The sequence below is a fragment of the Mytilus californianus genome, unplaced genomic scaffold, assembly GCF_021869535.1.
Source record: "Mytilus californianus isolate M0D057914Y unplaced genomic scaffold, xbMytCali1.0.p SCAF_2, whole genome shotgun sequence".
Classification (NCBI taxonomy): Eukaryota; Metazoa; Mollusca; class Bivalvia; order Mytilida; family Mytilidae; genus Mytilus; species Mytilus californianus.
This window is the reverse complement of record NW_026262668.1, coordinates 410021-424060: the sequence shown is the minus strand read 5'-3', so window position 1 is coordinate 424060 and position 14040 is coordinate 410021. Positions and strand designations below refer to the sequence as shown.

Sequence of the window (14040 nt, the reverse complement as noted above, 5' to 3'; positions counted from 1 at the left end):
ACAGTGTGTTGTACTACTTTTGGGACAAATTATATCAAAATTATAGAAAACTTCATCGGCTCTAACTCAAAGTATGGACAATTTCATGTTAAGGGGGTCTTCAAATCTTTTGACAGCTTCCGAAGTGCTAATTTTTAACATTTTTCAGCTAGACCAAATCACTACTTAACTTTAAAATTCATGACCCAAATTTTTTTACAGTGTCATTTCACCCCCCTACTTACTATTTGAGTCATAAAACATGGAGAAATAAATTTGGAAGGGGTATAAAAAAAATCAACAAGTAACACACTGTCCACACTAGGGACTATATTCGTGGACAACGAAAATCAAAGGACGATAACTGTGTACCCGGACCTAATAGGGTAGAAAAAGTTGACCAATCTTAATGAAACTTGGTATGACCAAAGCTTATTAAATTACAAGACTGCTTACAAAGATTCATGGCAATAGGATGTATATTATAGACAATATGACTAATTCTATATTCAACTTTGCGTGTTAAATTTAGACGTTAAAATTGAAAATTTTCAACTATCAACATTTGGGGCTTAAAAAATTAAAATATTGCAAAAAAATACTTTTGAAATGCCTTAATATATAATATATTATGTATTAAAAGCAATAGAGTACTCATTTGATTTATCAGACTTATCATGATTATTAAAAAGTCAAATGTATATGAGCCTGTGGCTAAAAATGGAGGTTTTCCAATGAAGGAGGGCCTTACATAAAGATGTAATATTTTCCAGCAATTTTAAATTTGTAAAGCTTTTTGGTTATAAATAATCCTTACATATGTATTTAATGTACTTTAAATGGAAAGAAAACTTACAAATAACATATCACATTAGTTTAAAAGGGTCTTAGGCCAAGTAAGACTGAAAATAATTTAGGGTCAATTTAGGCCGTATCACATATTTACATTTAAAAATGCATATTGAAGCTATAGGAAATAAAATTTTGTGTCTTTTCTATCATTTCTATACTCAGGTGACATGATACAATAAATCTGAGCACAAAAAGACTCTTGCATTCAACTTTTTTTGCAGACAGTATGGTCTGATACAAAGATTTTTCACTTTTTAGTGAAAAACATGCATGCAATTTTAGTCTCAACAGGCTTATATTTGAACCACTTGCTATCCTACAGAAGAAAAGAAAGATATTATGTGACATAAAACAGGTACAAAAGACATTGTTAAGTGCTTTTTATACAAATTTAGTGAGGTCTTTATAATGGACTTCAACTTTTATGTTACAAGCTCCTCACATTTAACTTGATCCAAACAGGGCGTTAGACGAGGATCATATATACAACACATTTTGCACATATTGTCTGAGATAATCTTCTTTTCTGTAGATTCAGAGTTCACAAATGAGTAATACAACTGGATTGAAGCATAGAAACACAAATATTGACACATAAAAACCTGTCAGATAGAAAGTCAGAATGCCACTTATGCATCAAAATTGAAAAAGCTATGAAATGCTTATTTTGACCATATTTTTACAGTGTGTTGTACTACTTTTGGGACAAATTATATCAAAATTATAGAAAACTTCATCGGCTCGGCTCTAACTCAAAGTATGGACAATTTCATGTTAAGGGGGTCTTCAAATCTTTTGACAGCTTCCGAAGTGCTAATTTTTAACATTTTTCAGCTAGACCAAATCACTACTTAACTTTAAAATTCATGACCCAAATTTTTTTACAGTGTCATTTCACCCCCCTACTTACTATTTGAGTCATAAAACATGGAGAAATAAATTTGGAAGGGGTATAAAAAAAATCAACAAGTAACACACTGTCCACACTAGGGACTATATTCGTGGACAACGAAAATCAAAGGACGATAACTGTGTACCCGGACCATATGGCCATTTCAATCATTATTGGTAATCTTGGTTAATTTTTCTCACAAGGTAATGGAACTTCATCACAATTCTTTTGAATTTCATGTTATTTGGGAATAATTTACTGCAAACCAACTGATTTTTGGGAGTGATAACTATGTAAAACTTGGATCTTCCCTCATAAAAATACTTTAATTTTTTTTTTAAATTACGAAAGTAAATTGCAATGAAGTCAACTAGAAAAGGGGTAAATGAGAAATATAGTAACTGCAAAATAAGGTACTTTACTGTATGTAACTTGAGCTAATTTTATCTCATTCATTCCGCTGGCAATCTTTTCTAATTAAGGAAAGTTCAAACTCATCTCTCTTACACATACTTACTCCTCTTGTTGATAAAAACTGTTACGATCTGTCTCTCGTAATTTTGCCAATTTTTTCACTTCTTCATTTAGGAATTTATTCTGATTCTGCAGCACTCTCAATCTTTCTTGTAAATCTTTGTCGTTCTTCGATGATGACTTGCTGTAAATGAAAAATATTGGATAAATAAAAGAGGGTGGAAAAGGGTTATTAGAGTGCTTGTAGCACCATGTTTCTTGCAAATTGGTGAAAAAGCAACATGCAAGCTATTTTTGATTTTTTATTTTCATTGTGAAATGGCCATTTCATCCATGCACATATCCCTTCCCCTTTATGACCCTCATAAATCTAGTCAATGAAAAAAAAAACAGCACATGTTGTACACAATGGTTGCTCTATCTTAAAGAATAATCTTACTGAAACTTCAATACTTTAGGATTTCTCATGAAAGAAATTATCAAAATTTATTAATTATTCATAAAAAAAAATCAATATCTGTTCTAACAAATAATATCTTACCCAGACCCTGTCTTTGCAAGTTCACTGACTGACGAAGTATCTAATCTTCCCTCTAAGAATCTAATAGCATCTTCTCTCTGAACCAGTAACTCTTGGTAACTGGATTGTCTGTTCATAACCTTGGCAAGCTCACATTTTGTTGATCTAAATTTTAAATGAATTTCTAAATCAGAAGTTCACCATATTTACAATGCCTTTTATACCTCTGACCAGTTAAGATTTTGCCGATATCACACGTCAACTACTTCAGGTCGTTGGTTCACTATACCCATTACAGTTAAAATTTTGGTTAAAAAATAGAAGATTTCATAGTTTTAGTAATATTAAATTTTGAAAATAAAAAAAAATTACAGTTGATAATCATGTATACTTCAATTTATTTTCATTGTTACAGACCTGATGAACTTGACTGGCAGATCATAATCCAATTACATGGCCATTAAATGAAGAATAATTGTTTAGGTTTGTGAATTAGAAACAAGAATATTGGAGTGGACATATATGAGATAACAATCTGCTGAAACTCTTAAGAATCATAGATTATCAATGGTTTTTTTAAACGAGAGGGTGTTTCTTAGCTACATCAAAGGGCAACAGCCGTGAGATTTTGACCGAGAAAAAATACGCTGTTGCCAAGGGCCTTTAGATACTAGCAATAATTTTCTATCTCAAGTGAGTAGCATGTAAATTATCACAAAATAGCGATAAAAAACATATCATTAATGATTATAATATACTAATACCAAATTGTTTATATAGAGACAAGTGTATCAATAAGCAGTTGTAATTACATATATCAAATCCCTGGCCCTTTCGAACTATGAGTCATTTTAAACGTTTATAAATATAAAAAAAAAACCATTATAAGTATTGGAATATACAGTTCATAAAAATAAAATATTTTCCTCATGCCTATCAAATGATATGGAAGCTTGCATAATTTTAGGAGCTGCATAATAATAATCTGTCAGATATAAGAATGCGAGTTGTAATTATTGCAATTCTCACCCAGTCGCATTATTTGCAATAATAAAAACCTCGCAATAATTTCTGAATTTAAAGTAAGTAATTTTAATATTTACCTCCCAATGTTATGAAAAATTTACATTTACTGCCTTACCAGTACAGATAATTGGCATACATTTTACAATGGATTCTATCTATAGTTATCTCCCTTAACATGAGTTTTATAGTGCATTCTATAGAATGTATATCTAACCTGGTAAGGCTCCATATCAAAAATTGTAAATAAATTTTAACCAAATTTTATATCCTAAATGAGATATAAAAAAAAATTATTGGTAGGCTTTCCATCAATAAATCACATTTTGCATGAAACTTTTATGGACTGGTACTACTTGTCTATTGTTGAAGACTATTAGCTTATCTTATTTCTCTCCTGAGATTCTACTCTTATATTGCATTGCTGTATTGGCCTTTACCCCATAGCTCTTATTTTTGGTGCTATCAAATCCACAAAGATAAAATACGAATTCACAGTACTTACACAATTGTTTTAAGATTATTCAATATCCAATTTTCCGCTAATTAAATAATCCTGAGTTTAGGATAAGCACTGACATGTTTAATACACAGTATGGTATATTGAACTAGTATTTAGTTTTATTGAAAGTTACTAATTTGTATGAAAGATGCTCATCTAATGGATTAGATGTGATATCTTTTTTTTTTTTAACTTTTCTCATTTCATAACTTTCTGCAAATTATGATTATACAGATAGATTCCCACTAATATAGTCTGTCTAATTTGTCTTCCTTTTCCTGTTTATAAACCTTATATGAACAGAACCATATGGTGCTCTATGGTTATCAAAAAACATTAATTAAATTATATAAAAGAACTTTCATCATTTTTTATTTGAAAATAGTTTTCCTACCTTATCGAATCAACAAATGTAGCCAACATTTTTATGAAATAATCTGGAATTCTTATGTTTTCATTATATACATCCCCAAATGTTACACATAACTTCATGTAATAAATATAACATGGTTACAAAAATCAATAAAATGGTTTACCATAGAATACTGACTAATTTTTTGAAGGCCAATGTCATGTTTTTGATACTTCACTTCAGGCACCTATTTTTATAAAACTACAGCATATTCAATGGGAGGCCAAAAGGATAGAATGAATCACAAATATTAGATCATAATTTAATGCACTTTAAAGACAAGCTGGCCCGACACAAAAATGAAAGTGTCTGAAACAGAAACTGTATACTGTGGATTCATTAATATTCGTCCAATACTAATTTTCGTGGATTTCGTGGGAACAGTGGAACCACGAATTTAAATGTTCAACTAAATACAAGTTTTCTAAAGGAATGCATGCAGACTTCTCCAAAACCACGAATTCAAATATCCACGAATATGAAAGTTTTCCTCAATCCACGAAAATTGGGACCCACGAAAATAAATGAATTCACAGTATTGTAAACGTGGAAATTTTTCATTTGGTGGTTATTTTCACTTATCTTGCGTTGTTCTAAAATAAAATCACAGTAAAGGTTGTCCTTTTCCTTCTATAAATAAAGAGCTGCGCCATGAGCGCATGATACTCCCGCCACTTTTCAAAGAATAAAGTTCCATAACTCCTCAATGTCATATCAGAAAGGAGTAGGCCCAGTAAGACCCCTTTTTGGCCCCAAAATATAGCAGTTTTACAAAATTGTTAAAATGTAAATTTTTAGCTATTTATTGGAAAGAAGAATAATTCTGTTACATAAATATGGGCTGTTTTTGACAATACAATGCACATGTATAGGGTACTAGCATCATTAAGTCATGCTAAATTACTGAAATCTTCGAAATTTTAGCATTTTGGTTAATTTTTAGACGGTTTTCGTCTGAAATGGAAGTGGCGGCATTTGTGTTCATTCTTAATATTTAAATGTAAGTTGTATTTGATAATAATACATAACATATATAAAGGTTGAGAATGAACACGGATGCGGCCACTTTCATTTTTGACAAAAACCATCTGAAAAGTGACATATTATGGCATATTTGATAGATTTTCCATATTTAAGCTGGAATTTGAGCGTCTTTAATGACTAAATTAGTTCAAATCTTTCACATAAACTGATTGAATCGACTGAAGTAGACACTTAAGTGTTTAAAAAGTGTCCAAAATCTTTCATCAGATGAACTTGAATTTTGAGGCCAAAATCGGCCCTTACCGGACCTACTCCTTTATAAAAAAAACTAAAGGGAGGTTATTTTAATAGATATAAACCAGTCACCAAAGTTTCATGAAAACTGCTCATAGCACTTTTGAGTTATTGTCGGAAAACTGGAAAATTCCCCCTCTTATATGAAGAAAATCCCATAACTCGGAAAAGTAAAATCTAAAATTTATAAAAATGGAAAGGGACCTTATGTCAATATATATAAACAATTTACCGAAGTTTCATGAAAACTGCTAAAAGCATTTTTGAGTTATTGTCCAAAAACTAGAAAATCCCCCTTTTTTAATGATTAAAACCCCATAACTCGGCAACCTAAAATCTAAAATTTATAAAAATCGAAAGGGAGCTCACGTCAATAGATATAAACAATTCACCAAAATTTCATACAAATTCAGTTGGTTAAAGAGTTTTTAAGTTATTGTCTGACATGTTGACGACTCAGGACCTCAATCCCATATTTGTAAAATGTCTATATGGCCTGCAACAATTTCTACTACAGGGCCAATAGATTCTATACAAAATTAAAAATATAAAAACATGAGTGTCAAGCTCTTAGCGGCAAAAGTTTATTGTTAAGACTGTTCTACATAAACTGAAGTACTATTCTTTGTGGGTATAAATTTTCATGGTTAGTCAAAGTATTATTGGTTCCCGGGTTATCAAATTCATGGTTTAAAGATTTACAAGTTCAGAATCAATCGAAAATATGTATTTTGTAGGGTACTAAATTTTGTGGCTGGAGAGAACCATGAAATCAATGTAAATTTTTCCCAGTTAAACAATAAAACGTACACTGTAATTGAATCAGGAGTCAGTATACATTAATCAACAGGGGACAAGGACAACAACTGTTTCCTTGCCCTATAGACCAAGCTGTTACCCCATCAAAAGTCAAAGGGTTAAATAAAGCAGCAGTTGTCCAAGAACACCTTTGGTCTAAACTGTTTTTCTTATATCTTTTGTTTTCAGAAATAATCAGCATTTGTGGTTTTGAAGTCATAAGCAAATACACTGCAAGTAGCCAATTTGATTTGATTTGATTGATTGGTGATTAACTCCACTTTCAACACTATTATGCAGTCAGTTTTTATTGGTGGAGGAATCCACCGACCTTCAGTAGGAAAACTGACAATCCTAGTCAATCAAGATTGGAGTCTAGCGCACCTGCCACATGCGGGATTAGATCTCACAACTTCGGTGTTGACAGACTAGTGATACAGTAGTTCGACTACTTAGACCACTCTGCCACCAAGACCCCTAAGGAAGCCAAGAGACTACTACTAATTTAAAAGTTCCATATTAAGGACATATAACAATATAAATGATTCAGAAAGCCTGATAAAGTTATTTGAAAGACAACATTTTAGTCAGACAGGTGAAAAAAACATGGCAGTCATATAACATTCATATTTCAGAGATTAATTTTGAAGTTTCTCCACTAAAAAAATTGTTAAGGGAAGTTTCCAAACTTTAAAGAAGTGCTCTACATAAAATCCATATAAATGTAGATGGAGTCTTGTGCATTTCTCTCTTCCTAAATCAACTATATTCTTACTGTTATACACATTTCCAGTTTAAATGGTATAAGTATACAAAGATATTCTTGATTGCAGAGTTGGACGTTATGTCATTAATTTTGTTAAAATTTTGCATGATTTTGCATGCTTTTTATACAAATGTTCATCTAATTTGAAACAATTCACTCTATCATATTTCAGAAAATAAAAGATCAATGCATTATTTTAAAAAAAATTTAATTTAAGTTTAATGTACTGCAGTTGTATGCAAAAAAATATAAATCTGTGACATGACCCATTTTCTTACTGTAACTTGACCTTAATTGAAAACGTGACAAGTCAATCAGCGCCTATATGTAGGTACTGCTCTTATTGATTTCCTTTGTAATGATATAACAGAGTCATAAAGATAAAATATGGACTTGAACAATATAAACTTTAAACACAGAGATATGTCTTGTCTGTCTGCATAAAATTCAGAAAAAGACAATCGAATGCACAACAACATTGCTAATTAATTCAAAGTCGCTGGGCAAGTCCTTGAAATGGTTAACAAATTGAGATGTAAAGACAGTAATGTAACTTTATAGAAAATATCATAGTCTATTGAATGTAGTTTCTATCAAACTAACTTAAGCAGAAAACTTAACATTTGAAAATTGCTAATTAATTCAAAGTAACTGGACCATGACCTGGGGGCAGGGCCTCAAAATAGTCGTCACAACTGATATGTACTGATAGCAATGCAACTTCAGACAAAATATCATTGATCTATCACAAGTACTTCCTATCAAACTAACTTAAACAGAAAACTCAACATTGAAAATTGTTAATTAATTCAAAGTAACTAGACCATGACCTGGGGACAGGGCCTCAAAATAGTTGTCAAATTGATATGTACTGATAGTAATGCAACTTCAGACAAAATATCAGTGATCTATCATAAGTAGTTTTTAATAAATCGATTGAGAGAAAACAAATCTGTGTTACAAACTAAACATAAACAAATCAAAAACCTTAATTAGACAGTTCTATTTAGGGTCATACATGTAGTATGAATTAAGACTTGATGACCTTTTGTAAAGACATTTACATGTAAGTTCAGAATACACAGTAGCTTGTAAGACCAGGTGTGACAAGTGTGACCACATGTTTAAACTTTCATAGGTAACTTACATGAGTTCTTTCTCCAGGTCCTGTAAACGTCCAGCCAATTCTGCTGAGCTTGCATCACCTCTGTCTATTGCTGAATCACTGGACAATGAACTGCTGAAAATAATAAAAACATGTATGCTCCTACTCTGTCATATACACTATTACAAAAACATGTATGCTCCTACTCTGTCATATACACTATTACAAAAACATGTATGCTCCTACTCTGTCATATACACTATTACAAAAACATGTATGCTCCTACTCTGTCATATACACTATTACAAAAACATGTATGCTCCTACTCTGTCATATACACTATTACAAAAACATGTATGCTCCTATTCTGTCATATACACTATTACAAAAAAACATGTATGCTTGTACTCTGTCATATACACTATTACAAAAACATGTATGCTCCTATTCTGTCATATACACTATTACAAAAACATGTATGCTCCTTCTCTGTCATATACACTATTACAAAAACATGTATGCTCCTTCTCTGTCATATACACTATTACAAAAACATGTATGCTCCTATTCTGTCAGAAACACTATTAGAAAAACATGTATGCTCCTACTCTGTCATATACACTATTACAATAACATGTATGCTCCTATTTTGTCATATACACTATTACAAAAACATGTATGCTCCTATTCTGTCATATACACTATTACAAAAACATGTATGCTCCTACTCTGTCATATACACTATTACAAAAACATGTATGCTCCTATTCTGTATGCTCCTACTCAGTCATATACACTATAACAAAAACATGTATGCTCCTATTCTGTCATATACACTATTACAAAAACATGTATGCTCCTATTCTGTCATATACACTTTTACAAAAACATGTATGCTCCTATTTTGTCATATACACTATTACAAAAACATGTATGCTCCTATTCTGTCATATACACTATTACAAAAACATGTATGCTCCTACTCTGTCATATACACTATTACAAAAACATGTATGCTCCTATTCTGTATGCTCCTACTCAGTCATATACACTATAACAAAAACATGTATGCTCCTATTCTGTCATATACACTATTACAAAAACATGTATGCTCCTATTCTGTCATATACACTTTTACAAATAATTCATAAATTCCAACTTGAAAAAAATAACTTTATTTGAATTTAAATAACATCAGGAGTAACTTGTCCTTTGCAAATATATCCATCCAAATTTCAAAATTGCCAACTTCCACAATACACCTTATTGCTATTTGTCCGCCATTACTGGACATCACAAAAGTTCCCGTAAAATTTTGACGTCATAATAGAAAATTCCTGACGCCACAATGGAAAAGTGATTGTTGTATGACGTCAAAAGTTCAAGCGGGACAGATTCTCGGGTCAAGCGGGAATAGCGATAAGGTGTATTCAAACTAGTCCAGATGTAGTCTGAAACAAAATGTCCAATACAAAGTGCATGATTAATTTAGGGAAACCCCAATGATTATTTGGATGAAAAAAAGAAAAATAGACTGTGCTCATTGCACAATGGCATTACATGATGAAGATTCAAAAAGATTTCATTAAATTCTGATTAGGGATTTAGAAGGAGATGTGGGTTTAAATTTGTACTGTAGTGTGCAGATATGACAAGTCCATGTAATGTCAATGTAAACACTAAAAATCATACAGATGAAGAAATGAGATAGGAAATGCAAAAGGAATTCATTTTTGTAAGGTTCTGGTTTAGGAGCAGTTACATGTATAAAAAAGTGGGATGAATGAAGGAACAGACAGACACAGTCATCACTATATATCCTTTGCATTAAAAAGTATGAAATGATTTTTAAAAGTGTTAAAAAATAAATGGGGAATGTGTCCATGGGATACAGATGATGCCCCCGCTTGCATATCATATAAAGTAATAAAGGGACATAACTGAAGAACGGTAAAAGTGACGCTACCAAAATTTGTACTTAATCTGAGTTTTTGTGGTAATAAGTATTGTGTATAAGTCTCATAACATTTTTTTTAGGCTAACTTAAGTTAGGGAACGGAAATGAAAAATTCAGCAATTTTTCCATTTGTAAACGGGCATAACTCTAGAACCTTAAAAGTGACACCACCCAAATTCAAACTTGACCTGTATTTTGTGGTAATAAGCATTGTGTATAAGTTTTGTAACATTTGGTTGAGGCAAACTTTAGTTTGAGAATGGAAACCAACTTTGGGACGTACGTTCGGACGGACGGACGTAAGTACAGACGAACAAGGGTAAAACTTAATGCCCCCTCCGCTACGGCAGTTTTTATTCCAATAGATAATGTTTAGTACATAAAAGTAAGTACTTGTGATAATGTTTAAAATTCCTCAAATAGAAATATTTTGTTTGATTTATTTCAATAGTTTTGAAAGTAAAATGATCTTATATCAAAGTTACACTTACATTAACATTTTGACTTCATCAATCTGTTCATGTAGTTTGAAGTAATCCAGAAAAATATTCATTTGGAGAGGCCCATCAAAACACGTTTTTTTTCTCTCGAAAAAGTCACTTACAAACTGTATAGCTATGTCACAATGACTTAGTTACTACTTATTTATGCAGAAAAATAAATGTTCTTTGCATTATCCAAATCCTTTCACAAATGTATAAATAACAAGATTAAGTGAATATGGAAAGCAAATTTTAAGCCACACATCCATTGTATCAATGAACTTTAACAAAATTTATAACTTTTTAAACATTTTAATCATTTTGGTCATTTCGATTAATATCTTAAATTATCAAAACTTGTTTTGACGTGGAAACAATTTATCTTAGTACATCTATATTTTAAAATGTCCCATTTTCACACCACCATGGAAATTGACATTTTCGTAAATACGTAAATAAGTATTGAATAAGTTGTTGAATTTCGATTCACATAAAGCATGTAACACATGTAAATACCAACCATACCTTCAACCCAAAGTTTTAAACAGGTTGCACATAAATGTTTCATTTATCCATTTATTTGGTTTTTTAACTACTCATTGATTTTATCGAAGATATCAGACTTCTTTAACATTATGTCAGTATTTAATCAAGCAAACTTAAAACCATCTTACAGACCCCCAAACATTGCCATGACAGGTTTTAGTTTATTATACAACAGGTCAACAGCTTTATATATATCCAAGACTTTCAATCCTATATTCAATAGATGTAAAAATGACCTGATTCAGCATAAAAATACATGGTATATTAGTCAGGTCATATAATTCTAAGGTCAAAATATTGAATACGAAATACCTTTAAGAAAGCCAATATGGTAAATGTTTAAGGACAAGGTTAACTTTTGGCAAAATATGGCCTTAAATTTCAACTTTATCATAAAATATCAAAAGTCCACAATTTTGTTCTACAAAAGCCTTACTCCTTTAAAAAACAACTCTATTCATAACAGTACATTATAGGCTCCAAAGTCAGCACATTTTTAAGATCTTGTCAAAATTGCGTATTTGTCAGACCTTCAACCTTCAGGAAAAATTTCAGCCGCAACCTTCCATCAAAAATGTTCTGTAACCAAAAGTAGCAAAGGTTAACATTGAATCACTAGACACAAAAAGATTCTGGAACGGTGATGGCGGCCAAAGTTAATTATGTTAAAAACTGTCATAAGTTATGGAAAAATTGGACCTAACCTAACATTACAACACAAATCATGCATAATTAGGGGTCATAACTTAGTAATTTATAATGTGAGGTGCCAAAAAAAAGAAGTTTTTTTGTATAAATAGTAATAAAACAACTATTAATATGTGAAATATGTAGTTTTTCAGCCTAATTTAAAAAAATCAGGAAAATCTTAGGGCCAACTTTAGCCCTTTTTGAACCTACTCATTTGAAAGACATCATTAAGTGTAAGAGAAACAAATCCTTTAATCACTTCTATGTTCTTACCATAACGTTACATTTATTCCATTGGTAAATGAAACTAGAGGCTCTAAGGAGCCTGAATAGCTCACCAGGCAAAATGTGCAATACATATATTAAAATAATTCACAACCATCTTTCATTCTCTTAGTAAGATTGTGGCCTAGAGCAATTCAGGTCCACTCAGAGAATGTTTAAAAAAAATAATGGAAAAGTTATTAAAAGACAATTACCCAATTGAGGAATCAGTAGATAATTGCTGTCACTTGACTTCTTGGGGATCTATTATAACTGATCATTTTGCTTTGTGTATTTACTCTCTCTAAAACATTAGTCAAAATAGTCATTTAGGGAAGTAAACTGCATCAAAGTAAGTTTATACAAGTTCAAATTATTTTGACTTTTTGTGGTTTTGATTTTGAGACCTGTTGTAGACTAAGGTGAGATGTTTCTTACGAGAAATCATAAAACACTGGGTTGTGGTATAATGCTTGTTTTCTAGAACAAGAGTGCACACACTGAAATGTCTGTCTGCTTTTATTTTGATAGTCCTAAAGATAAAGTTTTAATACAAGGATCACATAAACTTAATATTATCAATGATCCACAAAAATGAGGTCATGATCTGATTTACCAAGCCAGACAGACATGTACACCTTACAATCATTTCACACACCAAATATAGTTGACCTATCGCTTAATGTATACAAAAACAGACCAAACCATGAAAACGTAATATTGACAAATGACCCATAAAAATGAGGTCAAGGTCAGATAAAATCAGGCAGACAGACATATACACCTTACAATCATTCCACACAATAAATATATTTGAGCTATTGCTTATAATATAAGAAAAACAGACAAAAACACAAAAACTTAACATTGACCAATAAACTATGAAAATGAGGTCAAGGTCAAATGAAACCTGCCAGACTGACATGTACACCTTAAAATCATTCCATACACCAAATATAGTTGACAGTAATTGAGAAACAGACCTAATCATGTAACTTTAACCTTGATCACTGATCCATGAAATGATGTCAAGGTCTGGTGAAACCTGTCTGTTGGACATGTAGACCTTGCAAAAAAATTGAAAACAACACGTTATAAATTGCATGCGTCCAAAGCACTTTTCTGGATTTACCTTCATTAGGAACACTCAATGCAGAATATTTAACAGCTAAGGATGTATGAGGAACAAAAACGTTGAAGAGCTTAAACCAAAAAGGACCTAAAAAATAGCCAAATCTATCTAAGGCCAACTTTGCCTGAGGGAGTTGAAGCCTTAGTTTCTTTTTTGCAAGGAACCAATATACCAAATACAGTTATCCTATTAATCATAACGAGTAAAATATTGAGGCAAACTAAAGTTAGAGAACGGAAATGAAAAATTCAGTAATTTTTCCATTTGTAAAGGGGCATAACTCTAGAACGGTAAAAGTGACGCCACCAAAATTCAAAATTGATCTGTGTTTTTTGGTAATAAGGTATAAAACCACTAATTCATAGCCC

At 31.4% G+C, this 14040-nt stretch overlaps 1 protein-coding gene across 7 annotated transcripts in view; it reads right to left on the bottom strand.

The window, feature by feature from the left end:
- The window catches only part of LOC127729029 (uncharacterized), a 133117-nt gene that overhangs the window by 55141 nt on the left and 63936 nt on the right, over positions 1-14040 (bottom strand). For 6 of the 7 annotated variants that reach the window (XM_052236631.1, XM_052236635.1, XM_052236637.1 and 3 more), the window contains 3 exons: positions 8644-8736; positions 2739-2882; positions 2241-2381 (listed from right to left, as the gene is read on the bottom strand). In XM_052236631.1, the coding sequence (XP_052092591.1) occupies positions 2241-2381; positions 2739-2882; positions 8644-8736 (378 nt within the window). The remainder of the gene's footprint in view (positions 1-2240; positions 2382-2738; positions 2883-8643; positions 8737-14040) is intronic. The other variant, XM_052236634.1, reaches the window with a different exon arrangement.